General features: G+C 43.1%; 1 protein-coding gene across 1 annotated transcript; it reads left to right on the top strand.

Moving 5' to 3' along the window:
• The first annotated feature begins 2,252 nt into the window (after positions 1–2,252).
• On the top strand, positions 2,253–21,923 carry BUB1B (BUB1 mitotic checkpoint serine/threonine kinase B). Its single transcript, XM_071761938.1, has 24 exons — positions 2,253–2,536; positions 2,866–3,028; positions 3,401–3,460; positions 3,694–3,838; positions 4,739–4,935; positions 5,229–5,407; positions 5,524–5,717; positions 7,085–7,179; positions 9,201–9,427; positions 9,681–9,793; positions 10,770–10,858; positions 11,140–11,192; positions 11,617–11,725; positions 11,949–12,035; positions 12,383–12,485; positions 13,725–14,011; positions 14,993–15,177; positions 16,521–16,667; positions 16,803–16,915; positions 17,199–17,360; positions 18,082–18,224; positions 19,120–19,291; positions 19,678–19,784; positions 21,378–21,923. The coding sequence occupies exons 2-24, from the start codon at positions 2,886–2,888 to the stop codon at positions 21,565–21,567; spliced, it is 3,300 nt and encodes a 1,099-aa protein (XP_071618039.1). The 5' UTR covers positions 2,253–2,536; positions 2,866–2,885; the 3' UTR covers positions 21,568–21,923.
• Positions 21,924–26,471: the final 4,548 nt, after the last annotated feature.

The raw sequence follows: 26,471 nt of genomic DNA, 5'->3' as shown, positions 1-26,471 counted from the left end.
CTTAATAAGGAGCTTTGAATTATTTTAAAGCATAATGAACTGAAAAGTGACTGACTGGCATTGGAAAGGAGAACTGCTGAATGCCAGATTCCATCAGCCTTTAATGAACCAAGAAAAACGTTTCTGAGAGGAATGCTGACACAGGCAGACACATTTACTGAAAGCAAGGGACAGGGGGGAGGTTGAAATCAGTGCCAGTGCAGCTGGATGTATGCAGCCAGGTTGTGCTGGTACCTATAGCAGCATCTGAAGTGGGCCTCACGGGCTGTTACCAAAGGTGACACCACCACAGTGAGGAGGGGACACAGACACATCCACACATGACTCCCCCAGATAGCAGCCCCCAAAGTTTTCTGCAGCATTTTGCTACCCTTGGTATCACATTTACATCTGAGACTGTTTCCCTGTACGTTTTCCTTCCCTAACTCTTCTTTCCACAGGACTGGAGAAAAGAAATACCCTTTTCTGCTTCTCCAGATGACTGTTTCATGATTCCTGTGACCAGTGACTGAACTGAACCGTTTCCAGCAGAAGGCAGTTCCTGGGGGCTGGCACAGCATGGCTGCTTCACTGCCCTCAGTGCTGTGCCACATGTGGTCTGTTCCTGTCCATGCACAGAGCCATCACTCTGTCTTCCCTCTGCTGCTGCACGGTTTGAGCTTCTCATTTATGAGCTCCCCCAGTTTCCAACCTGTACTTCTCTGTTGGTGCCTCACCTTCCAGGCTCCGTGTTGGCAGTTCCTTCCTCGGCAGCTCCAGCTGCTCAGTCTGCCCCCCCCTCAAGCTTTGACGTTCTTGTTTCTTTTATCCTACAAAATTGGTACTGGAAATAACCACAAGTCTGCTTGTTATGACTCAAGTTAAACCGCAGCACTCAGAGGAAAAAAGAGTGTTAAAACAGTGCCATCACCTGGACAGCAGGCATCTAGCTTTTATTCTACACAACTGGAATGAGAAAGCAGAAAGTAAAGGTGCTCCTGCTCTTTCAGAGCCCTTTAGTGAGCTGGGGTGACCTTCCTTTGCTTGGGATAAAGACAGCACGCAGAACCTAATTATATTTACAGTGAGTTTACAGGGTTGGCTGCAGCCCTCCAAACAAGGGTGTTGGGATGCCACCAGTGCCATGATTTCATCAATGTGCCATATCAGAAGATAACTAAAGGCAGTGCCACTGATAGGTGCAGACCACTAAGGAACAAATTACACAGAACTGGGAATCTTCAGTGCTTACTTGCTAGAGTTAAAAACTAAACCAAAAAAGAATCTGAGCCTCTAATCATCTTACTGCTATTTTTCTCCATAGGCTCAAAGCATTGTCTCACAAACTTGGATTTATATTAGCTTTTCTTTATGAAAATAAATTTTAATTCAAGAATCTGGGTTCTCTACATTTGTGTCAGGCTTCAAATATATTACCCTAACTAATTTTTCTTTTTTTCCTAGTGTAGTGCCACTTCTAAGGTCTTTGGAAAAGTATGATGAAGTGTAAGATGTGCAGTTGTTCTTGGATTTCTTTTTCCTACACAGCCTGGAATAGCACTGTGATTTTAAGTGAACAACCGTACAGGGCACAATGTGCATTTAGTCCATGATTAGTATAACCATGGTTTAACAGGGCTGGAATATATGTTCACAGCTGTCAACGAATCAGCAGGGGGGAGAGAAGCAGCTTCAGTGTAACAGTGGTAATCTGAATTTGAGACTGAAAGGAGACTGAAATGCACTGCAGAGATGGCAAGGGAGAAGGTGCTGCTGATATTCTTCAACTTGGAGTACTCTCTTCAGGAATAACACACACCTAAACGGCCATTTAATTTTAATTCTCAGTGTCTAAAAACACCACAACATCCCTTCTTGGATGCCAGGGAAAACTGTAAAGCTGGATTAAAATCAGCAGACCCAGGGAGGGAATTTGAAAAACACAAGTGATATACAGACATTTTACCTTCGGGATGTAGCAGAAACAAACAAATAAATTCCCACGTGTCCGAAAACTCCTTTCTGCTAGCCCAACGTCTGTCTCCACTTAGAACGGGAAAACCTGATGGATTTTACGCCGTGTTCATTGGCGGGGCCGGCAGCAAACTCCTCCCTCGTCCCTCGTCCCTCCTCCTCAGAGCCCTCAGCGCACCGGGGGAGCCTCCTGAGGGGAGAGACTCTAATTCCCATCGTGCCCCGCGGCGGCAGGGACGGCTCGGAGCGGACCAATCAGAGAGGGCGCCGGGAAGGCGTTGGCCAATGGGGAGGCGGCTGGCGGCCGTTGGAGTTTGAATTTGGAAGGGGGGCTGAGGCAGCCGTTAACGGCTCCTTCTCGCGGCGGCCCCGCGACCCCCGCGCTCGCTGCGGGTTTTGGCGGGCGGCGCGGGCTGAGGGGAAGCTTCCCCGTCCCGCCGGGACACGAACCGCCCTTTCTGGAAGGGAAACGGCTTCTCCTCTGGTGCTGTGCCAGCGGGCGGTGAGGGGGTCTCCGGGCGTTACCTCAGGGAGGCAGGGTCGGGACTCGCCTCTACTACTATCCCGCTACAACTACGTGTAGGTGAGGAGTCAGAAGGTGCTCGCCAGCCTCGGAGAGTGGGGTGATCTCGGGGGAAAGAAGGGAGGCGGCTGGTGGGGAGGGAGAGACCTTGATTGTAGTGGCTTTTCCTGATAATCTCACCTGGCTGGGCTTTTTGCTTGTGAAGCAGTGCTTGTCTCTTGCTTCATATGGATCCCATGGAAGGGAATTAAATGCCCCAATTCCATCATAAAGCTGGGGACCTGCATTGCGTGCACAGAAAGTGTGGGGCGGTGGATAGGGCTGTCCGGGAAGAGGTGAGTGTCCTCCCTAAAGGATCAGTTCCTTACTGGTTTTTTTTGTTAAGACAGGATTTGAAGCAGAGGCTGACATGTCAGAGGACTGCAACGATGAGTGGGAACTGAGCAAAGAGAATGTGCAGCCCCTCCGGCAGGGCCGGGTCATGGCCACCTTGCAGCAGGCACTGGCTCAGCAAGAGGCCTCCACCCACACTGCTGTTCAGCTCAAAAAACAGTGAGCAATGTTTTGGCACCTTCGTTCCCCTTCATCTTTCTGCCTCCTTGTAAATTTTTCTGTCTTATTTAACTGTAGTGATTTCATCAGTATTAAAAAAAAAAAAGCATAAAAGAACAAAACTGATGGCTGTGCTACTGTCACACTCATTTTGAAGATGAGAGTGGAAGCTTATTTGTTTTATTTTTCTGGTCTCAGTAAAAGCTCAAGTTTATATGCTAACCTAGCTTTTGTTGTGTGGTTTTAATTTTTTTCCTAATATTTACCTACAAAATAGCACTACTGATAGCAAAAGTCTTTGTTTATAGTGTAGAAAACATCTTTACAATTATACATGTACTTATTTGGCATATATTTTTTCTTTTCTTTTAGGGAATTTGAATCAGAAATCCGATTTTACTCTGGAGATGATCCCCTGGATGTTTGGGACCGGTAAGTTTCCTTTTATTCCAGAAGAAAAATTAGTTGCACTGTAAACACTTGGGAAAAAGCACTCTGCTTTAATAAAAAAAATTCATGAAAACACCAATTCTGGAACAGTTGTTTTTAATAACATGTATTTCATTACTACGCTTATTTTGTCATCTAAATCTCCTTACCTTGTGCAGAAACAGAAGCCTTGTATCCTATCCAGGACTGACTCTGTGAATATTTTGCATCTCTAGGTACATCAGGTGGACAGAGCAAACCTTCCCCCAGGGTGGGAAGGAGAGCAACCTGGCAGCAATCCTGGAAAGGGCAGTGAAAGCCCTCAACGAGCAGCACAGATACTACAAAGATCCTCGCTACCTTAACATCTGGCTCAAGTTTGTGAGTGTGTTGTCCATGGCTTGGGTGCTGCTTTTTCTTGGTACTTCTCATGTCACAATGTACTTCTCATGGCACAAAACTAAGCTGGTTTTTGTAACAAGAGAGTCAAAGGATAGGTTGTACACCTAGTGCAAAACTACGAGCACCTCTCCACAGATGTTACTCATTTTCAATAGGGTCCTCAGACCTTATTTAGGATCAGTTTCAGCAGATCAAACCAAAAAAGTTATGGAGAGTTTGTATTTTCTTTAGTGTTTTGGTTTTTTTCTTAAAGAAAAGCTAGTTTGAATGAGATGGGTTATTTATTTACAGAGAAAAAAAGTAATTTAAATATATGTTTTAGGTGTTATGTATGTCCTAGCAGCTATTTTAACTTCTGTTTTGTATACCCACCTTATGGTTAAGCAAAACCAAGCTGAGTATGCTCTGGTCCTGCTTCTGCCTCTCAATTGCTACAATTTTTGTCATTCTTAAAGCAGCTTTTACCCTGATTTAGCTTTGTGAGCTTATTTACCAGTTCTGAAACTGACCAGAAATATCTTGTGCTTTAGATAAAGCTAAAATAACTGTTTTCAGGAATACTGATGTGACATAGTTAAAAAAAAAAAACAAAACAAAACAACCTAAGAAATGATGGAATTGGGATCTGGGAGCTGTATTTAAGGGGCTGATAATACTGACAAGTACATACCTGCAGTCAGAGGTTTATCTTGTTACTATTTTTCTCTTGTTGAACTTGTTATGCCCTATGACATGACACAGTTGTATGTCCTGCCCTTCCAGCTGCTCCTGTGAGATTTGTATTTAAACCAGTGGGGTCTTGCAGGAGGCATCAGAACACAGACACCACCTTGGAACCCTTTCTGGTCAGCTGATTACTGAAAGATTCCCTTGTTTCAGGGCAATTGCTGTAACGAGCCCTTGGACCTGTACAGCTACCTGCACAGCCAGGAAATTGGCACAACTCTGGCACTGCTCTACATCACGTGGGCAGAGGTGCTCGAGGCTAGAGGAAGTTTTAAGAAAGCAGATCTGATCTTCCAGGAGGGTCTGCAGCGCAAGGCTGAGCCTCTGGAGAAGCTCCAGTCCCACCACAGGTAAGCCCCCAGCTCCAGGAGGCCTTGGCAGAGCCTCAGGTGCTCCAGGAGGCCTTGGCAGAGCCTCGGGTGCTCCAGGAGGCCTTGGCAGAGCCTCGGGTGCTCCAGGAGGCCTTGGCAGAGCCTCGGGTGCTCCAGGAGGCCTTGGCAGAGCCTCAGGTGCTCCAGGAGGCCTTGGCGGAGCCTCAGGTGCTCCAGGAGGCCTTGGCGGAGCCTCAGGTGCTCCAGGAGGCCTTGGCGGAGCCTCAGGTGCTCCAGGGCTGTGGTGCTGACACCCCCCATGTTTGTCTCAGGCAGTTTCAGAGCCGTGTTTCTCGACAGACACTGCTGGGGCTGGAGGAAACCCCTGATGAAAATGAGACTGGTCTGCTGGGGGCTGCAGAACCTCAGAGGAGCTCCTTGGCAGATCTAAAAGGCAGAGGGAAAAAAAAAGTGAGAGCTCCAATTAGTCGTGTAGGAGATGCACTAAAAGGTACGTTCAGTTTCTGAAGCCACACGTTATTCCTGGGAGAGATGTCTTTTGTTGTGGGATTTCCACTTGAGTCTGAGAGTTTAGAGGTTAATTTGTATACATCTTTTTGTTCATAGCCTCGAACCAACCCAGAAGCTTCCAGACTCTGACTTCCCAGCAGCTTTCAAATAATCTGGTTTTTGCTGTGTTTGATGAAAATTCAGCTTCTGCACCTGAGATTCCTGTTCTTACACCACAGCCATGGACAGCACCTCCAGCTCCCAGGGCCAAGGAGAATGAACTGAGTGCAGGCCCTTGGAACTCTGGCAGGGTAAGGAGTCTCAAAAGAGACTGGCAGAAAAGAGAAAGGTGTGTGTGTAAGCTGGGGACTTCTTTTGGTCCCTGAGACAAAGATCAAACTCCTTCTGCCTTGTTTGGGGTTTGTGTCTGTGTGTTACTACAGGTTGTCCTAGATTCTCCCTGAACAGTCTCTGGCTATGTGTAACCTATTCAAGCTTAGCAAGAGTAAGTTTTGATAGAGTAAGTTTTAAAAACTCTCTAGAGTTTTTAAATCAAGAAATTATAATTCTTGCTATTCAGAAAAATTGGTAGAGATGGCCTGCTAAGCTTTTTGAAGGGCAGAGAAAGGAATCTAAGAGAGAAAACACTCGCCAAAGAAAGGGAGAGAAACCAGGCATTAGTTAATTTTTTTAAGAAAGAAAAACAAGAGCTACACTGATATGGTACAATACAACCTGAATGGAAAACTCGTTGCCTGTAGCCTTATGAAAATAAGGCATAAATAAATAAGGCATAAATAAAATAAGGCATGTACAGTGTTCTGCAAGTCTGTTTGGAAGTGCTTGTGGGGAAACAGAAGCCTGGAGATCAAAGTAATGGAGGAAGTACTGTATGGAATGTTTATCCTGACAGCAAGTAGGTTCCAATGGTTTAAGTTAATGCTGGAGGCATCTGAAGAAGCAGCTGGGCTACAGGTGTTTTAAGCTGTTCTAGAGAAATGATCCAAGACATCATCTGAAGGAAATTAATCCTATGAAATCAGATTTGTTTCAGATGTCCTTAGATAACCCCTGGTGTTCCTCTGTAGCTTAGAGGGGAAGAATAGAAAGTAATCAGATGATAAAAATATTTAAGACTTCTAAATAGAGAACTCATTAAGTAAAGCTTAGAAACAAAAACTAGTTGGAGGGGAGGGAAGCAGATAGGCTCAAATTTGTGGAAACTGCTGGGATGGTGAGTGCCAGGTACAAATGAATGGATGAAGTGAGTGGAGAAGTTGAGTAAATCACAGGTTTAGTTTAGCTGAGAAGCACGAGGAGGAAGAATTATTAATGTGGAAGTTCTTTTATCAGTTACCTTGCTTTGGGCTACTTAACACATTCATTCTGGTCATCAAAAAAAAGAGGATTAAAGCATTTCTGGAAAACAAAGAAGAGGAGCAACTGGAATACCCTGCTTGACCAGCACTCCCTCAGCAACAGAACCCAGGTAGTGCTGAGGACATGCAGGAGGAGTGTCTCTTGCTTTTTTAGGTGTTCGGACTCAGCTTTTATTTTTTTTAATTACAAACACTACAAACAAGCCAAACACTTAGAAAACAGTGATTTAAGCTGTGGAGGAATTGTAGAATCTAAACACAAATCTTGGAGCTGCTAACTCTGACTTTTCCTTCCTCAGCGTCCTCGTGGCACTGTGAGTTCTGGTACAGGAATGTCCTGCCCACTGCCCAATTTCACCCCCTACGTGGAAGAATCAGCTCAGCAACAAGTCATGTGAGTCTGGGCTTCAGGGAGTGCATCTGAAATGGCCAAAACTGCTTCATGAGATTCTGATTTGTTTTGCCAAGCAGTCAAACCTCCATAAAATCTGTCAGCCTGGAAGCTCTTAGTGCTTTAGCTTGATGGCTGAGGCTGCAGTGGAGGAGCAGAAGGGCCTGGGGAGTCTTTGACTTTTGCTGCTTGTTATGTGAGAGCCTATATTGTGGCTTTATGTGCTAATTAGTTTAATAGCTAACTGGATGTGTTTACCCAAAACCACTGTTACCTCTCATAGGATGCTCCTTGCTAGGAAAGCAGCCATGAATTGAGACAGAATTATTGCTGTTTTCCTCTATTTTGGGAACTCTGTGCTCATTCTAGCTGGAGTTTTATTCTGAAACAAGCTAGCACAGTTTCCATGACAACAGTGTTGCTTAGGTTAGCCAAGAGTCTGCTGCTTTGCCTGAAGTTACCTTTCTGCTTGTACTGTGCTCACTGAAATGCAGATAAATCCCAGGAGATGGGATTGCTCCTGTTTTGTTAGAGCTGACAAAAATGCAGCATTTAGCAAAGCTGCTTACCTTTTCCTGTGGCTGCTGCTGGCTCTGGAATATGGAAGTGGAACAGACTGATCCTGCAGACAGCTCCTCTGACTTTGGGTTGCATATAATCATAGAATGCTGGAAGTTGGTTACCAACAGGGATTTTTCCTGTGGGCTTTGTGTGTTGCATGTGGCCTGCAGAGCAATTTAGAGGAGTAATTTAGAGTATGTAAACAAAAATTAAGTTTCTGTCTTGCCTGTAAGATTGTTTCTTGCTCCTGAAGGTCAGTGATGCCATAGAGAGAGACCTTGTGACAGGCTGCTCTCAGATGAAGTCTTATTTACAACAGGGAAAAGGGAGGAAGGGGTGGGAACTGGAACTCCTGCTAGATTAGCTGTAAGCAACTTCAGAGAGTTTGTGCATAGTTTTATACTGTAATTGAAATTGTAATTGTATATTTATACTGTAATTGTAATTGAAAGTTTAAAAGCAGGTTGTTATTTTTCTTCCCTGCCTTTCAGTTCCTTTCCTCATGAGGCCATGGTTGTCACCTAAATGAGTTCTGAAAATGTTGTGTTGAAACTGTGTAAACATGATGTAACTCATGCCTTCAGTTGTCAGCTGGAGGTTTGGGTAGAAGGGCCTCTGGGTGATCCTGGTAATAAGCCCTCATCCCCAGAAAAAAAAGCTTAAAAACCTCTCAACCAATTAGGAGAACCCTTTTTTTCCTCATAGTCTTCCAGATGGTCTTAGGGTTCTAAGTCCATTGACATGCAAAACAAAGCAGATGTGCACTGTATCTTTTGAACTCATTACCCAGACCACAGTTAATCCATTTTTCAGGGTCAATTGTTCAAATAATCTTTTTTTTTTTTGAGGTACAGATAATTTCTGGATTTATCTGGATTATTGGTAAAACTGTTCACATTCTGCTTCCTCTCTCCTGAAATGAGCATGTAGCACTTTCAGGCTGACACTGACTGCTACAGGCTCCTTTCAGTCTACACTGATGGGTTTTAGTTTGTTTTTTTTGTCCTTGAGCAAACTCCCCTCTTACTGCATCTTAATTTTTTCCCTTTTTTTTTTTTTTTTTCCTTCTCCCAGTTAAATTTTGTGGGATGATTTGGGACTTTTCACCTGTGTGGTCCCACGGCTCAATGGAGCTAAAGTAAAAATAGAATTTGCTCCAGAACACTCAGCAGTTCAGAGTATCAAGAATTTCATGTGCTCTTAACCCAGCCTTATTAACACTTGGTTTTGGGTTTTGGTTTAGTTTTTGTTATTTTGGTGTTGTTTTTAATTCCACAGCCCTGCTTACCTTTTCTGTGCTATCGCTCCGTTTTTTCTTGTTTGTTTTTCCTCCTGTCAAGAGAAAAGAATGTCTTTTTTCTACAGCCAGCTTCTGAAATCACCTATTTTCTCTCCTGTGCTTGTGTTTCCTGTCTGACAGTGAAGTACCTGCAGTCTGAGCAATAACTCTGGTGTCTTTTCAGGACCCCCTGCAAAATTGAACCCAGCATAAACCGCATTTTAAGCACTCGCAAACCTGAGAAAGAGGAGGATCCTCTACAGAGAGTGCAAAGTCATCAGCAGGATCCTCAGGAAAAGAAAGAGGTGGTGATGTACTGCAAAGAGAAAGTTTATGCTGGAGTTGAGGAGTTCTCTTTGGAAGAGATCCGAGCTGAAATCTACAGAAAGAAAGCAAAACAGAAAGCAGAAGGTGTGCTGCAGGAGGGAGCTGTGGGACTGTGAGGGGCAATCACAAAGCTATAGTGACCAGCATGCAGCTCTCTGCTACTGCAGCTGCACTGCTCTTTTTCTACTGGAATAGTTTTTAACTGCTCTTAGGGATACAGAAGGTCACATATCTCATAGCTTTCCATGAAACAGGGAAGGCCCCTTTTTTAGCACCTTTAGGAGTAATTTTAGGCATGTGAAATATGTGTTGTGCCTTATTAGCTTTTCATCCTTAGAGGAGATGCAGGCTATAGCACAGAAGAAGGAAGAAATACAAAGGAAAATTGAGGAGCTGGAGAAGAAATTAAAGGAGAAAGAAAGTGACAAGCAGCAGCAACCGTGTGAACAGGTACTGTACTCATTTAAGTGTTTTTTTTTTTTACAAAAAATGACTGTTGGAAGTAAAAGTACCAAAGGAGGAACAATATCAAATCTGTTTCTTTTTGGCTAACGCTTTTCAAGCTTTTTATTGAAAGGGTGCTTCAGGCTCTTGTACAAGTCCATCACTCAGTAAATGAATGCTCAGAGAAATCTTTTCTTCTCCCCAGCCTGTCCCCCAGCCCTGTCCTTTTAGTACAGGAATTTAAATGAAAAACTTACAAGTTTTGTAGTGTTATTTTACAAATATTGTTCTTGTTTAACAATCAGACAAGACAACTTATGCTAAGGTATAAACTTTATTTTTTTTTTTTAAGTAAAGATATGCCAACTACTTCAGGGCTACTTGCTCTTTCTTAGGTGTCCCCTCCTGAACTGTTTTTCAGCCCATGCAGCCCCAGCTGGTGGGCCAGCATGAAAAGCAAGACCCTGATGCTGTGTAAGCACTGATCAGCAGTAGCTAAAACACCACTGCTAGGTAGTGTTTAAACCCCAGGTTTTTTATAGGTCACAACAAGTAGAAGTTAATTATTTGAAAGCTTTTCCTTTTCCCAGCTTCATCAGTTGGACTGATAAAGTATGTTCTTTCTCTCCCTCAGTCCCCTGTTTTCTAAACAATGTCTTGGTAGTGATTATTTTACATAATGACAGACAAAGTGGTGTGAGTTTGAAGTCAGCTATGTAACTGCTGACATGTCTGTAATAGTTGCAGTACAACTAAATTTCCCATGAAAGCTCTGTATGGTTGCAAAGAGTAAAGCTATGCACTAAGCAATAAGAATGGACTTTGTGTGCAAGTAAATTAAGTACAAATAAAGATGGCTAAAGACAATTATTAATCATCCAGGGCTCTAATGACCCACACGGGATTATCATTGTGTTCTCAAAGCCTTGCTGCCTGGGTGTGATTCCATCACTGTATAAAAAAAAAGGTTTTGGTTTTGTAGCTAACAGAAGTTTTGCCACCTTTGGAACTCCAAGGATTTACTTCTTCCAGTGCAACAGAAGTTGGGGAGAAGCAGCCTCATTTGCAAAGGTAATACAGGATTTTCTTTGCCAGCAATAAGGAAATTTGTGGAGATAGTTATGAGCAACATGAATTGGCAATAGCCTCTTTCTGCAGAGAGCCTGGGGCATACACCTAGGAATCAGCCTGTAACCAGGACCTATAATCTGTCTCTATATATTTTTGATTATTTGTCTGAGGGATCTTTACTTCCAAGCAGCCTGTATCAGCTTGGGTTACCTTTTTTACAAAGTGTACTTACATTTTGTGAAGGTGTATAAAACATGAGACAGTTTGTGTCTTTTTCACAGTGAATCCCAGGGCTCTGAAGATGCTCACCTGAATAAACCATCTTGTTCTGAGGGTGAGTATTGAAATTTGTTGCCATTAGGGAGAAGGCCCTATCAAAGGGAAGGATTCTTTCACATGAATAGTGAGACTGAAACAAACCAAAGTTGAGGTGGATTAGAAGAAGGAAAATGAGAAGTACTGAGTGTTTTTAACAGAACTGGGCAAAAGACCAAGCATCTGAGGTCTACTGCCATTATTTGAAAGGGCTTTCAAACAGAAGAATTTTCTTTTGATAGCTGAAGAACTTTCTTCACACTTTCAAATATGCAGTCTAACTAAAATCTGTAAAAGAGTTTAACACCAAGATTGGTATTATCTTCAGTCCTTCTTTTTCCTCAGGGAATTTGGTAGAGGAATGCAATCAGAAATGATGTGTTTAGTTTTGTTGTTGGGGAAGAAAGTCACTTTTGACCCTAACTGACTGCTACTGTTGGCAGAGGTTATCCAGTCTCCTGATGCATGCTCAGATACACAAAGGGGAAATGTGTTTATAGACTCTGAGGATGAGCAGGAGGAACAGAGGGATGAGGCCAGCCTTGGAAATAAATAGGCTCTGAAAAGAGCAAGCTAGCACAGGTAGTACAGTGGTTAAAGTGTTTTTCATTAACATGACAAAACCAAACCTTCTTTAAGTAGATTTCTTTAAATGTCACTTCTGTAACATCCTGCTAGGACAGGATTGTTTTTATGAAATGTTTCAAGTAGAATTGGATGCAGTGTTGTGGAAAAAATGTTGATATAATAGAGCCTCTTTGTTTTTTGTTTGAACAGATGTAGGTCTCTTTCCACCACCAGCTCCTGATACATTTTTCTCCATATTCGATGAATCATCTACTTTGGCAAATCAGAATATAAGGTAAAGTTACTTGAGACTTTCATTTCAGAGGGAGGGAAAACTGAGGTATCGAGCCCCTTCCCATGCCAGCTGAAATGTACTACTGCTTCTTGTATTGTGGGTGGGTTTCTGTTTTGTTCATATTTTATTTTTTGTTTCCTGTTGTTCCCTCTCAGTCTAGAACTATTTGAGCTGCTATGTACATTTTCTTCATTCTGGAGAGCTGTGGGTACTGCTGCTTACTTGTAGTTCAGCAGCAAAAAGGGGCAGATTGAAGTTGTCTGTAGACTTGAACAGAGATTCCTTTCAGGAGTTTAAGTTGGGAAGCTGCTCTAATAAATACTTAGTGGAATGTCATTTTATCTCAGCTGTTCTGCAGATCAGACACAGAAAAGTGCCCAGCAGCCTCTTGCTGTCCGCAAACCTTCGGATTCCCTGACTGCAAAGGAGAACATTCCACCAGGAGCCTGTGTAAGGAAAGAGTTTTACCCCACGGGAGATTTCCTGACGAGGGGAAATGGGGATGGGATGGGCTACTGAGAGCCTGAGTGAGATGGCTGGGTGACCTCATCTGTGACACAGCCTGGAGCCTAAACTTCTGTCTGCCATGGCACTGCTTCAGCTGGGCAGTCTTGAGATTACACTGGAAATGCCATGGGTTTGTCAGGCTTTCAGGGGGTCAAGACAGAGGCAATGGTGAGGAGTGATACAGAGGGAATGGTGAGGAGTAGTAGAGAGGCAATGGTGAGGAGTGATACAGAGGCAATGGTGAGGAGTAGTAGAGAGGGAATGGTGAGGAGTAGTAGAGAGGCCATGGTGAGGAGTAGTAGAGAGGCCATGGTGAGGAGTAGTAGAGAGGCCATGGTGAGGAGTAGTAGAGAGGCCATGGTGAGGAGTAGTAGAGAGGCCATGGTGAGGAGTAGTAGAGAGGCCATGGTGAGGAGTAGTAGAGAGGCCATGGTGAGGAGTAGTAGAGGGAGAATGGTGAGGAGTAGTAGAGGGAGAATGGTGAGGAGTAGTAAGAGAGGCAATGGTGAGGAGTAGTAAGAGAGGCAATGGTGAGGAGTAGTAAGAGAGGCAATGGTGAGGAGTAGTAAGAGAGGCAATGGTGAGGAGTAGTAAGAGAGGCAATGGTGAGGAGTAGTAAGAGAGGCAATGGTGAGGAGTAGTAAGAGAGGCAATGGTGAGGAGTAGTAAGAGAGGCCATGGTGAGGAGTAGTAGAGAGGAGTAATACAGAGGCAATGGTGAGGAGTCTTCCACATTTCAAGCAACTGATTTGTGGCCAGGATCACTCACACTGAAACTTCAGAAAGTTTGTGTGATGTTGTGCTGTTCCACCCACTTTCTTGCCACGCATCCATCTTGACTCCTGTGTTCCTCACCCAAAGTACCACAGGCTTGACACCCTTAAGCCTTTGTGTCTTGTTTCCTAAAGTCTGTGTCTTTGTGGCAGCTTTGCAGATGTTTGTAAAGCTTTCCACAGGGGTGGTAGCTGCTGCCTCACCAAAGGACTGGGTTACTGCATGCCACAAGAGACCTTACTGGTTGAGTAAGAGAATTGTGTCCTGAGCTGAGAAGGATTTTATGTACAGTTACAGAATGAAATACTTATCAGCACTGAGGAAGGGAAGAGATAAATGTTCAGCTTCTAAATAAATGGAAAAAAAAGTTGACATGAAATTGACACTATCTCTTCCTACTCTTTTCAGGATGAGCTGAATGGAGTTGAACCTTTGGCTGAAGATGCAATTGTAACTGGGTCCTACAAGAACAAAACCCTTTGTGCCAACCCAGAAGACACGTGTGACTTTGTTAGGGCTGCCCATCTGGCCTCAACACCCTTCCACGGGGTAGCAGCTCAGAGAGTCCCAGATCCTGCTTTTTCACAGAGTGTCCTGAAGGAAAACTGCCTGGAATCCAAGAGTGAACCCCTGAATCAGGAAACCCTGGTTTGTGAGGGAGCCTACAATGAAGCTCTCTGTGTAAATAAACTGAGGTAATTAACAGCAAAGCACCTTAAGCCCCTTTTCCTGTTTTTTCCATGTTCTTTCACTGGTTATGGTTTTACTGTCCTGTTGCTGAAGACCCAATTTTCTGAACAGATCAGACTATACTGAAGAGACCTATTTCTCTAGCTCTGGGTCACTTTTGCCTCAAGCAGATTGAAGAGGTAATAACAAAACTCCCTTGTCTTTTCAGCATTTTGGCTGTGGGACTTAACTTCATGCTTTTTCTACCAAATAGCTTGCAAATAAATTAATAAACATGTTCTGTCTTTGTAGCCAGAGATTAAAAGTAGAATCACCAGTTCCTTTTATACTCTTATTGCTTCTATAGTTATTTTAGTACATGAAGTGCATCTGGTGAGCATGGCTTAGATTCCTTCTGCAGAGGAGAAAAGCTGAAGAGAAGATAAGTGGCAAAAAAATCTTGTTTCTTATCACTGTAGAGGAAAAAAAAATTTGTTGTTTTCTTAATTTAGAACAGAGTTTGATTTGTTAGCATGTAAACATGTATGCCATGCTGAAGGTGTGAGTTTCTTGGGAAATCATGCTGCTTATAATAAAGGAAGAGCAAAAGTTCCTTCCCAACTCTCCACTGCTTTAAATGCACTGTAGGTCTGAATTTTTGCAGTAAGGAAGTAATAAACATGCAATGTATCTTCTGTTGTAGCAGTCAGAGAAGATAAAGTTCCTCTGTAGAGCAAGATTCTGAGTATAAGCAGTTATCTGAAGCTCTGACATAACTGCTGGCTTCCCACTGGAGAAGGGAAAGGGTTTTTTTGCCATAAGTCTGGGAGTGCAGGTGTCCTCTCAGAGCCACCAGCCTGGCACTCTCCAGGTGTGACTGGTTTCAGTCACAGCTCCTCTGATTTCTCCTCTCTAGCTGGGGGACTGACCTTGCAGTCCAGTTTGTTTAGGCTACAGTGTGTTCTGCATCCTCTGAGATCCTGACCTGTGTGTGGCTTTGCTTGCAGCCCAATCCTGGAAGCCAGTCTGGAGGACACACGCTCCTCGGGGGGCTCTGTCTCCTCAGGATCTTCTCTCTCTGGTGTGACACAAATATCTGCTATTAAATACCTGCACATCCCTGAGAAGCTGGAGCTTGCTCAGAGCTTGCCTGCTGGAGCTGACTCTGGAGGTGTCAGTGAGAACATTACTGGTTAGTAAACTGAGTTTTACTCACAACACTTAATTTACAACCAACACTTAACTATGGGGCTCTTGCTGCACTCCAAGATCCTTCACTGCTTTCTGTTCTCTTTACTTTGACTTGGGACCAAAGCTGTGTCTCCATCCTCAGAAGTAGGAGTGAGGTATCCACTATTAGCATGCCTGTCAGCATCCAGAAGGTGTGCATGTTAAGGTGATGGAGAAGTTATTTAAGGTGTTAAAGGAGGAAGTGAGCAGAAGTAATGAGGTCTCATTCTGAAATGAAAAATTTGGACTGGATGGCAATGAGAACTTCTAAGACAGCTTTGTTTTGTCTTCATTTTTTCTCTGTAATGACACTGTGTTCTGGTGTGGTGATAAGTGCCACATTGGAAAAGGTTCATATGAATTTGAAATGTGTGAAAACTGCATAATTTTGGGTTTAAATTTGCACTCTTTTAACTTTGCTGTAAAATATTGTGCTCCCTTGCAGTATATTTCTTTTTCCTATTGGAGAAAAACAGCACTGGTAAACAAAAATAGTTAATTTAATTTGGGTTTTCTTCTAGCCAAAGACCTTTGTTTGTCTCTATAATAGGTCTTAGGATTAGAACAGGAATGGTCTGTGAAAACTTAAAATGTTGTCACCTACTCCCAGTCCTAATCATTGGCAAAGGAAGTCAGCAAAAACCCCATAGTTCTGCTGTGTTCTGCTCTGCCTGGTCATTTGATATCAACACTTTCCATGCTACCTAGGTTTTGTACAGGTGAACTGACTCATCTATTGAGGGATTTTCTTTCTGTCCTGTTATTCAGGAAAATAAACATGTCATTGTCATGTGTGTCTTCCAGGAGGTAAAAGCAATTACATTCTTAATATTGCTGTGAGCAGCAGAGTTGGAGTCCAAGTTTGTTTTCCTTTTGTTATGTGAAACCCCTGCTTTATTCAAAGTGAATTTAAATAGAGCCCTTCATTTAACAATCATAAACTGATCCCTTACTCTGGACATAGATTTTAAGAAGCAGCATTAATTTGCAAAATGAGTTTGAGTTCTGCTGTGGCTGAGCAGAGCTACCTCACCTACGTGAGAGCTGTGTCTCTTGTGCAAGGTACATTTTACATGTGGAACCACTGAGACCTCATAATGAGGGAGTCTGTAAGGCAGACTCAAAGATGGGTGTATCAGCACAAGAAGCTCCTGGGAAGAGGTTAACTGACTGCTGAAAGGTGAAGCAGTAAATCAGGATGCAGATAGAAAGCTTCCAGTATTACCCAGCTGACTTTCTTGACAGGTACCATCAAGCTGCAGAGATCCAACACCCAGGTTCAGCTCCTCTTTCCTCTCTTCCCAGGTGATGAGGTAACTCAGCTCTCCTGGGGTGCTGAGCAGCGTAAGAAGCTTTTAGATCCCATGCCTGAATCACTGAGTGCTGCTCCAGACTTGTTCCTGGAGCCTGGTGCTCTGCCTGCCATGGAGCTGGAGAAAGATGTTGAGCTGGGTAGGTGTGCCAGGCACTGCAGTGTCTCTGTTCTAAGGGGTAGGAAATAAAGCTGTGGTGTAGGTGGGGGCATAACTTGAGCAGCCTGGGTACCTATTTGCTGTGACACCTCATGAATGTAAAATTTCCCAACAGGAAATGAGACTTACTCTATCAAGTGGGAATATTGGAGCAATGAAGAATACAAGATGTTTTTTGCAATTCCAGCTAACTTTCCCCAGTTGGATGCAAAGGGATTTGCAATTAAGGTAATGCATGTGATGGGTTTTATCCAAAATGCCTGAAACATAAAATCTTCTTGGCTAATATAAATGAGAATGCACCAAGTTTGGTCTTAATGTCTGAATTCTGTGCATGAATTTGCTGCTTCAGGTTATCTTTCCACTTGCTGATGTAGATTTAAAAGTTTCTGGCTGGAAAATATCTTCTGTGGTAAAGTGGGGAGGTAAAAAGAGGATGAGAAAAATATGACTACAAGCAATTCTTGCTTTATGCCAAAAATAAATGTTCCTAATCTCTACCTTTCTGTAGGTGTATTCTCAGCCTGTGCCTTGGGATTTTTATATCACACTTCAGTTACAGGAGCGTTTGAAGACTGATTTTGACCAAAGCTTCAGTGAGGATTGCAGCTGCTTCCTGTACCCAGATGGCTGTGCTCTCCTGCACAGGGATATCAATCGCTTCACACTTGGGGTCAGTACAGACAAAGTTCAGTGGTGGAGCACAGGAACTCTTGTAGAAACACCACTAATCAGCTTTTGTCATTCCACTCATTGCTGAAGATGGCTTCAGGTTTAGTCCTGCAGTCCTGACCCTCTGGTTTTTGTTTTAACTGTATACAAACCAGGAGTGCCTATTGCAGCCTCAGAGCTGGTTTCTCATTCATAGGTCACGTGCTTCAGAGACAAACTTGAACTAATTTTTCCTGCTTTCTTTATTCATGAGTGATAAATGACCTGAGCCAAGCACCACGTGTTATTCCACAACAAGATTTATATCTAAAACCTTTAAACATTTAACTTGGCATCTTTCAATGAGTTCCAGTCTTCCAGTCTGCTGTAGCAAGGTCTTATCATTTACTGTGTTGCTGAAGGTTTTACATTTTAAATAAAGTCTTGCAAGTGCATTTTGAATTGTTGCATATAAACAGGATACAAAACATGTGGTGATTTCAGCCTTCAGTTCAGTTTCTTCTTCCTGACCTTTTTCTGGTTCTGGGTAATAGTGACTTCTAAGAGCTCCTGGTTCTTTTAATTCTGGCTGAGATGATCATGGGCAAAATCTGATTTATATCTGATTTAGGGTGAGATTGTTCTCTCTGCACAGATGAGCAGGGAAGAAAGGTGAGCTGTAAGTATTATGCTTAACCTAAGGTAGAATGGCATTTAGCTATGTGTTTATTCCCTGTTTTCAGGATGTTATTCGTGGCTGTAAATCCATCACAGAGGAAGTTATCCTACTTGTTGTTTACAATCTCCTGGGCGTGGTTGAGAAGCTCCACAAAGCAGAGATTGTCCATGGAGACCTGAGTCCAGAGGTGTTCTTTCTGGGAGACAGGTTGGTCTCTTTGTATGAATCCATAATACTTGGTTTCAGTCACAGCTCCTCTGATTTCTCCTCTCTAGCTGGGGGACTGACCTTGCAGTCCAGTTTGTTTAGGCTACAGTGTGTTCTGAAAATAGTAAAAAACCACCTTGGTTAGGAATAAACCTTTTAGTTTCTTTCTATAGCAATAGATTGCAAGGATACTGTAAAACACTAAACAACATTGTTCCTATTGCCTGAGTTCTGAAGTTTGTGCTTCACCAGTGTCCTGGACAGCTAACTGGATATTGGTAAAAACTTGCCTTCTGCTTTTACATATCTGAAACCCAGGAAATGAGAAGGCAGAGGGCAGCTGGGTCTGGAAGATCCAGACACTTCTTCAACAGCTTGCTTAGCTTCTGCTCCAGCTCAGCTTGCAGCTTGGTGCACAGGTCTAGTTTTCTTCTCCCAACTCTTTCCCATATTATGTTAAGTAAGTCACATGTCCCTGGAAATGTGATCTGTGAACTAAGCGTGGGAAGAGAGAAACTCTGGAATGTCTGATGATCCTGATGGGATCCCAGCAGCAGAAATTCACTGGGAATGTTCTTGGTCTTCACTGCTAGGTTAAAAATAGCTCCTAACTTCAAATGTGTTTTCAACCTACAGCCATCTGAGGTGCACCCCCACTATATTTGATTTATAATTAGAAGCAGTGTCATCCTTAACCCTTTAGTGTTTCCTCTTGCTCACTCTGAGGCACCTGAAGCCTGGGGCAGCCATTCAGCAGTAGTTCTGAAGCCAGCCATCAGAGGGGAGCATTGACATAGCTAAGGCTCACCTGCACTGTGCTCTTAGATTGCATTTGAAAAACAATAAAAATAGAAACTTTGGGTTGTCTTATGCTGCTTTTGCTTCCTCTGCTCAGGATCTGTGATCCGTTTGCTAATGATGAGATGACAAGAGCTCTGAAGATAGTGGATTTCTCTCACAGCCTGGACTTGAGATTACAGTCTCGAGTGAGTTTGCCCAACAGCTTCCCAATAACTCAGACCCCTCATGGAAAACAGCTCCTGGGAAAAAGTTCTCTTCCATATCAGGTGAGTGCCTGTTCAGCAGGACAACTTAGTTTCTGTGCTTCCCCTACCAAATCTTGATTTTCCCAAGTTGTATTTTGCAAGCTCTGTGGAAAGTTCTGACAATAAAGTACTAAATAAAGAAAAATTTTCATCTGATTAAATTTTTGGCATTAAGCAAAGGGTCTAACAGTGCTGTTGAGTGTCTTTGACTGCTGTATTTATTATAGAAGCCTACAGTAAGACCAGAATTTGTACTTTTGAAGTTAAGTTGCTTAGCAGGTCTCTGGAAGGTTCTGATGCAAAGACCAGTGCAGAGTTCAGTGTATTAAAGCCCCACCAGCAGAAATCTGCAGTGGATTGCAGCAGCTGGCAGGAGCTGAACTTTCTGATGTCTGTTGTGGTTGCAGGTAGACTTGGTTGGCATTGCAGACATAGTGCATCTGATGCTGTTTGGGGATCATGTCCAGGTCTACCAAGAGAACTGCATCTGGAAAATCAGCCAAAATGTATCAAAGTAAGTCCTGTTGCAGAGGAGGCTGCTGGGAACAAGCAGGCATTTTGGATTTTGGTTTTTTTAAATTGATTTCTCCTGTTCTCTCTTAGCCATGTGTTTTGGCCATCAGCCTGCTTACTCTGCTGTCACCTTCCCTTTGTTCTTAGCCCAAACACTTATTGGCTTTGTTAGTTTTGCATCCTGCAGAAGTTTATGCTTTAGCATTTGATGAGGATTTTCCAGAGGGCTCTGCTCCTGACAGAAGTGACTCCACAGATGTCTCTGCACTCAGGATCATGGTATCTGAGCTGCTCTCTCTCTCTGGGTGTACTTGTGGAACCACAGCTTTCAGCCTGGGACTTCTCCAGTTCCCTAGCAACCTGCATTACTGCTACCTCCTAGTTCATTGTCTTCAGCCTTTGAAAACATCTCCTCTTCACAAGCTGTGTACAGAGGAAAAATGCATTTGTCTTCACTTGGCATACATCTGGTTTTCTGTATTGTTACAGACTGATAGCAGGAATTCAAAGTCTGTAGGAGGCTTCTGCTGGGTGCTCACTGCATGCTCGAGCTTCTGGGTTTTATTCAGAGGCTCAGCTCCCAGTACTAAGCTGGGAAGAAGAAAATAACCAAGGGGGATTATTATCTGAAGAGGGGAGTATCAAGGATGTATCAGTTGGCAATAAATAAGTATCTTCTATTGCCTTTGTTTCACAAATACAAAAAAAAAAAAAAAAAAAAGATAACTGAATCATCTATGGAAAATGTCTTTTGCTGTTTGCTGACAGATATTTTAACACTACATATCTCTGTGCTAAGTAAATCTGACCTGCTCTGGAAACCAGGATTCCTGTATGAAGGACTCTGGCAAACAGGACTCTTATGAAAACACAAGATTATTTTTCCCATTGCTTATAGTAATCCTACTTTTCCTTTATAAAGATCAGGTTAGTTCTGTTCTTTCTACTGAAAGTTCTCTCAGTGACTTGGAAAGTGTTTTTTGTTTCTTTGGGAGTTTGGTTTAGTTGGTTTTTGGTGGGTTTTTTTTGCTAAGGTTTGTATTGATAGAATAACTTTCCTTACCAGTATTTCTAGTTTCATTATACTCCTTTAGGAGGCTTCATCTGTGCAGGCTTTTGTGAGGTACTGCACAGAAGCTGTGTTTAACTTTTTAGGGCTGGTTTTGTCACTCATAACTCCTTAGGCATCTTTATCATCACATAACCTCCTCTGCTATTGGCACCTTGAGAACTTTGTTGGTTCACAGAATGTTCTTGACATTTCCTTTAATTTCCAAGTGCCAAGGTTCAATGTCAGTGGTGACAGTGGTGATAGTGCAAGTCAGGCACACTAAGAGGTAACTGTACAACAGGGGTTTTGATAGACCTGTGGAACAGCCTGTCTAGCTGCTGTCCACAATCCCACTGCAGAAAGCAAAAGGGCCCTGTACACATAAATTCACAGGACATTCCCAATTTTCCTTTACATTTCCTTCTGTGAGAAGAAACTATTATTTCACATTTTGTTTTCCCAGGGCACTTAGTGCTGAATACAAATGGAAATCTGGACAGATGTGTGTTCCTCCTGTTTCACTGAGAACTCTGTTTGTTTTAGGACTGTTGACAATGCTTTCTGGAGTAAACTTTTTGGGAGAATTCTGAATGCAGATGGTAAGTCCACAGTGCCTCTGCTGAGGGAGTTAAGAGAGGAAATCAGTGACATGTTTGACAGCTGTTTCCAGGAACGTCTCTGTGAATCCTTAGCTGCACTGGGAGAAACTTTCCTCTTGGAGAACTTGCTGTGATTTCCTAGAGGACAAACACATTCTGTATTATATGGAGGAGTTTTGTTGTTAATGTTCTTATTTATTCTTTTTTCTCAAACATAAGCCTGAACAGTGACTGTAGTTCTTTCTGCAGTACTTCACATGGGACTTGCTAAAGTGCCCAGAGAAGCTCCTCAGCCTGCTACATGAACTGCTCTGCTTCTGAGCTGTCTGCCATAAAAAGTTGATTGTCACAACTGCCCTGCCCCTTTTTGTATAGACCCATAGCAAATGTCCTTAATACCTAGTGCACTTCAGTCTCTGAAGTGTCTTTGCTTCCATTTAGTTGTTCTTTTTACTAATGTTTAATCAATAAAGCTGTATTTTGATAGCAACTCTGTCACATTATGCATTACTCTCAGATGGTTTCAAAAGACTCGAGCTGGTGTCCACACTGGAGTGCTTCTGCCTGACTGGGACCAGTTTGTGGCTGCTGGACCCAAAAGCCCTCATTTGGTGGCAGCTTTTGTAACCACCCAGGGACACTCAAACACTCTGAGAATGATTCTGCCTGGAATGTGCTCTCATGGGTGGTTGTTGTAAGGCAAAAACCAATGAAGTCATGAGTGAAAAACATGCATGCTGCATATCTTTGTGCTTCCCAACACCAGGGTTTTATTTACTCTTGCCAGTTACTGACTCAATTGCACCTTTCAGAAATCTCACTGAAGTGCTTGCAGGTTTTTGTGGGAGGTTTTGGGGACAGAAACTCCTGGTAACATTCCGTGCCCTGTATTATTGAAAACAAGGCCAGAGTTTGGGTTCCTTTTATTCAAAAGAACAGCATTTACAGGATCCCAGACCCAGGGGCTACATACCTAAGGGCAGAAGAACTTCTCAGACTTGGGCTTTACTTCCTCACAGCTTCTTCCACGTATGAAAATGAGACTAAAGACAGCACTAGTGGTAATCTCTCTCTATAAAAACTGGCTTCAAGTGATTTGGTTTTGGTTGGGGTTTTGGGTTGGTTTGTTTGTTTGTTTGTTTAGTCAAGTTACTGATGAGATGCCACTCAAGTACAGTCTAAATGCTGTGCATGATGGGACACTTGGAATGGTATTGTTGTCCAGATGGTGCTTTTTTTTTACCTGGGTAACCTGCAGTAGGAAAGTTGTTGGTTTTTTGGGTTTTTTTATGCTCAGCTTACTTCCCTGCTTCTAAAATGTTTCAGTGGTATCACAGGTGTTTAACGAGGGGAAGGTCATAAGAATGGCAGTGATTTGTGATGTTGGACACTGCTGTACAGCACTTTTGGATCCTCTTTCTCAAGCCTGAGAATCTTATTGCTTGCCATTTTTCTTCTGATCCATGTCCCAGCAGCAGCTCTCTGAGCTTTCTATCTGTCCCTGGAGCTCTGGCTGGCCAGAGAGTGGGAAGAGAACAGGAGCTGCTCCTATTTCTTTTTTATTCCTTGCTAGAATAGTACTACACAAAGAGGCTCTCCAAAGGCTCCAGAAAAGGGAAAAGGGTACAGAAGAGCTGAGCTTTTATGTTTTTCAGAACTTGAGAAGCTTGACTGGTGCTCTGGGTGCCTTTGTGTGCACTTCAAGTCACTGAGCCCCAACAAATGCTACCAATAAAAAATAAAATCCAGGCTGGTCAAATGTGCATGAGATGTACATGTGCTGTGAGGGGAGCCAAAGCCACGGGGCTGGGCCTGTGGTTTGCTGGCTCTGGGAGCTGCACCTGGGTTCCAGGAATTGCTGCCATTATTCCTGGGCTCATCAGGATGGTGACTACACCTGGGAGATGCAGATGATCCCAGGTACCTCGTTAGTTCTGCTGTCTGGTAATGCCCAGCAACCTTCCCTGGCCTCATTACTCTTGCTTGACTGGGATAAGAGAAAGATCTTGATAGCAAAGAGAATTTTAAGAAGGCTTTGGTTGAGTCATTTGTAATATCTTTGGTCTGAAACTGAAAGAATTGCAGAAGGAAAAAGCTCCTAATTATTTTTCATGAAGAACACTGTCATTTACAGTGTGTCATTCTGACTGACCTACCAGGCTCTGGGCTCCATACATTGATTACTTCTTTGTTTCCACTAGACATACTATAAATCAGATCCAACTGGTTTTTAGCTCGTGAAATTTATGAATACTTTTAAAATAGACAAATTACACTCCGTGCATGTGCATCAGCAAATAATTCTAAACCTTTCCTCTGTGCTGCTGCTGATTTCCCAAATAATAAATATTCCAAAATGGCTTTGAGCTAAACTGTAACTTCTGAGATGTTGCCCCTTGCTGTGCACTAGTGATTTCCCCAGCAATACTGCAGGGTACAAAAGCTTAGTGTTCTTATTCTGAGTTATGTGACTCTGGTCCTGAGAACTGGGGGCAGAGTCTCTCATTCAGCCCTGGGCTATGGGCACTGCACTTCCATTAATGTGCATGTGCTTAAAAAGATTGCCCTTCAAGATTGCTGAAGGAAGACTGAGGCTCCTTTAGCAGTTTCATTCTCCTGCTTCTTACTATTTTACACTCGTTGCCCCTCTGCTTGGTTAATCTAGCAGAAAGCCATGTTTAGAAAATGAGAAAGAAGGAGGTTTCATTTCCATTCATTCTTTATCTGATAGAATATTTTAAATTATTAAGCAGGCATGTGAACATTTCAGGTCACTCAGTAAGACCAGGAAAAAGCAGTTCCTTTTGTTGGATCTAGAAATATTTGTTCTCCACTCTCCTGTAGTAATAACTACCACCCAAAGCTACTCAATTATTGATCCCGTGGCTCCAGCTGGAATGGAAGTGGGATTTCCAGCACAGGGCCAGCAGCTCAGTGACACAGACAAATGTTCTGTTCAGCTCCTGTGCCTGAGCTTCTGTCTGGTGTTCCAGTGCTGTGGATTCTCTTGATGCACAGTTCTTCAGCATCTCTGGAGTTGTGTAGTTCTGTTCTTGAAGCTAACCTCCTGTTTTGATGCAGTGAAATAGTTTAAATAATTGTTCACACAAGAATCACTGTATGGGGGAAAGCCTTGCTGGAGCACTGCAGGACTCAGCAGTGGGTATGGCTTGTTGCTCCATGTCCTGGGTAGCCAGGAGAGGCATTCTGGGCCATTCTGCCAGACCAGGGGAGCTGCATTTATTCCTAAGGAGCAAACCTGGATTAGAGCTCTGCCTGTGCTGTGAACTGACCTGGCTACAGCTTGACCTTTCCTGAGCCTGCTCCATGGCCTCCCAGGCCAGATCTGCTGATACCCTGTGTGGGGAGGTAAGTGTGGCAGGGATTACATCCAGCTGCAGGTGGGCTCCTGCTCTTTTAGTGGCACCTGCCTTCTGCTGGGCTTTCTAGGGGAACCATGGAATGTGCCAAATTGTTTTATCATGGAAAGCACTGCTGAGATCCAACCAAAAGCAGCAGTTTTTATATCAAGATGCAAAATGAAAGCATCAGCTGAAAGTAGTCTTGCCTGGCCTGAAACAAAACCTTACTGGCAACTGGTGCAAAGACAGTCTCATTTGCTTAACATATGGGGGATGTGTAACAGCAATAGTCCATTTTTATGCAATTAAAAATGTAATTTTTCTTCTTCATCTCCTGGGAAAGCTCCTTTTTTACTTGGTGAGCTAGATAATGATGGAAAACTGGGATCCTGTTCTCACTTCTTTCAACAGATAATTCCTACACAGCTGAACACTGGAGCCATCTTCATCACTCCTTATTTATGAGTTACATGCTACATGTTCTCCATGCACCAAGATCAAAATGGTTTTTTCCTTCCTATCAGCTAAACTGAGGAGTTCTATCAAAGTGAGCATTTTATCTATATACTTTTAGACTAGCTGGAAATTGCTTCATAACTTTCTCAATTACAAGTTAAAGTTTCAGTGTTTTTCAGTACATGACATACCCTTCACTTCAATTTTACTGCAGTTTCCACAGTGATCTTTTCTGATTTACCAATATCCTGCTCAGAACTGGGTGCAGAGCAGTATGGGCAGAGGGGGAAAGACAGCAGAACAAGTGATGTGGTTGGGACACACTGCTGCACTGATGAGGCTGGAGATGAGTTAATTTTCCTTGCTTCCCTAGTAAATTGTCACTGGCCCTCTTAACACTGGGGACAGCAAGTTGGGAAATATTCTTGTAAAGGAGAGGTAAGGAACCTATCCCTGTCCTCAGTCTTGCTGTTCCATTATGGTGAATGCCAAGATGTTTTGGTAACCCCCCCGTTGTAGTTTTGTTAAACTTCTGTTCCTGAGAGAATCAGGGTTGCAGAACAAAGACCTCACCCTCCCCTGTCAGCACTGCTCCTGGCTTTGCATGCAGAAAACTCCTTAAAGTCCTGGAGTTTTCTTGTTTATAAAACTGGAGTCATACTTTTGTGTGTATTTTCCTATCCAAGGACACATATTTAGAAATGCTTCACTTGGTGGGGGAGAAATGGCTCAGCTGTGAGGGATGTCACTGTCCTGTCTGTGATGCAGTTGCTTGTTGGGCTTAGGTGCCATGCACATAAACACTTGACATCAGTGATAGCTTCCTTGTTGTGTTCATAAATGCCCCTTTATTCCTCTCAATTTATTCCAGATGTATTCTAGAATGGATTTTTTTTGTTTGTGCCTAAGATTGTCATCCCCCTTTTTCTGTCTCTTGTGTGTTTTGCAGTTTTTCTCTGCAGTGTTTCCTTGGGGGGGGCTGGGTTACTGGGCAGTGGCACCCTGCACAGCCAAGGCAAAACCAAGAGTTGTTATTCAGTGATTATAAACAGCCTTTACATAAAAGAGGGTATCTGTCCCCTCTCCTTTTGTGATGTGCTATTGTCCATTCAGAAGTGGCTGTATTTTGGTAATGCTGCCTGGATTTTTCAGGACAGAAGTTACTACACAAACAGGAGTGTTATAAGGCCTCAAAAATAACTGAGCTGGAAAGCCAAATG

The sequence above is a fragment of the Heliangelus exortis genome, chromosome 18 (assembly GCF_036169615.1).
Source record: "Heliangelus exortis chromosome 18, bHelExo1.hap1, whole genome shotgun sequence".
Classification (NCBI taxonomy): Eukaryota; Metazoa; Chordata; class Aves; order Apodiformes; family Trochilidae; genus Heliangelus; species Heliangelus exortis.
Note: the sequence above shows the minus strand (reverse complement) of the source record. Positions and strands in the feature narration are given on the sequence as shown.

Coding starts and splice junctions, on each gene's coding strand:
- BUB1B (XM_071761938.1), top strand. CDS start 2,886: ATGTCAGAGGACTGCAACGATGAGTGGGAACTGAGCAAAGAGAATGTG. Junction 3,839..4,738: donor TTAACATCTGGCTCAAGTTT/GTGAGTGTGTTG, acceptor CCCTTGTTTCAG/GGCAATTGCTGTAACGAGCC. Junction 7,180..9,200: donor TCAGCTCAGCAACAAGTCAT/GTGAGTCTGGGC, acceptor GTGTCTTTTCAG/GACCCCCTGCAAAATTGAAC.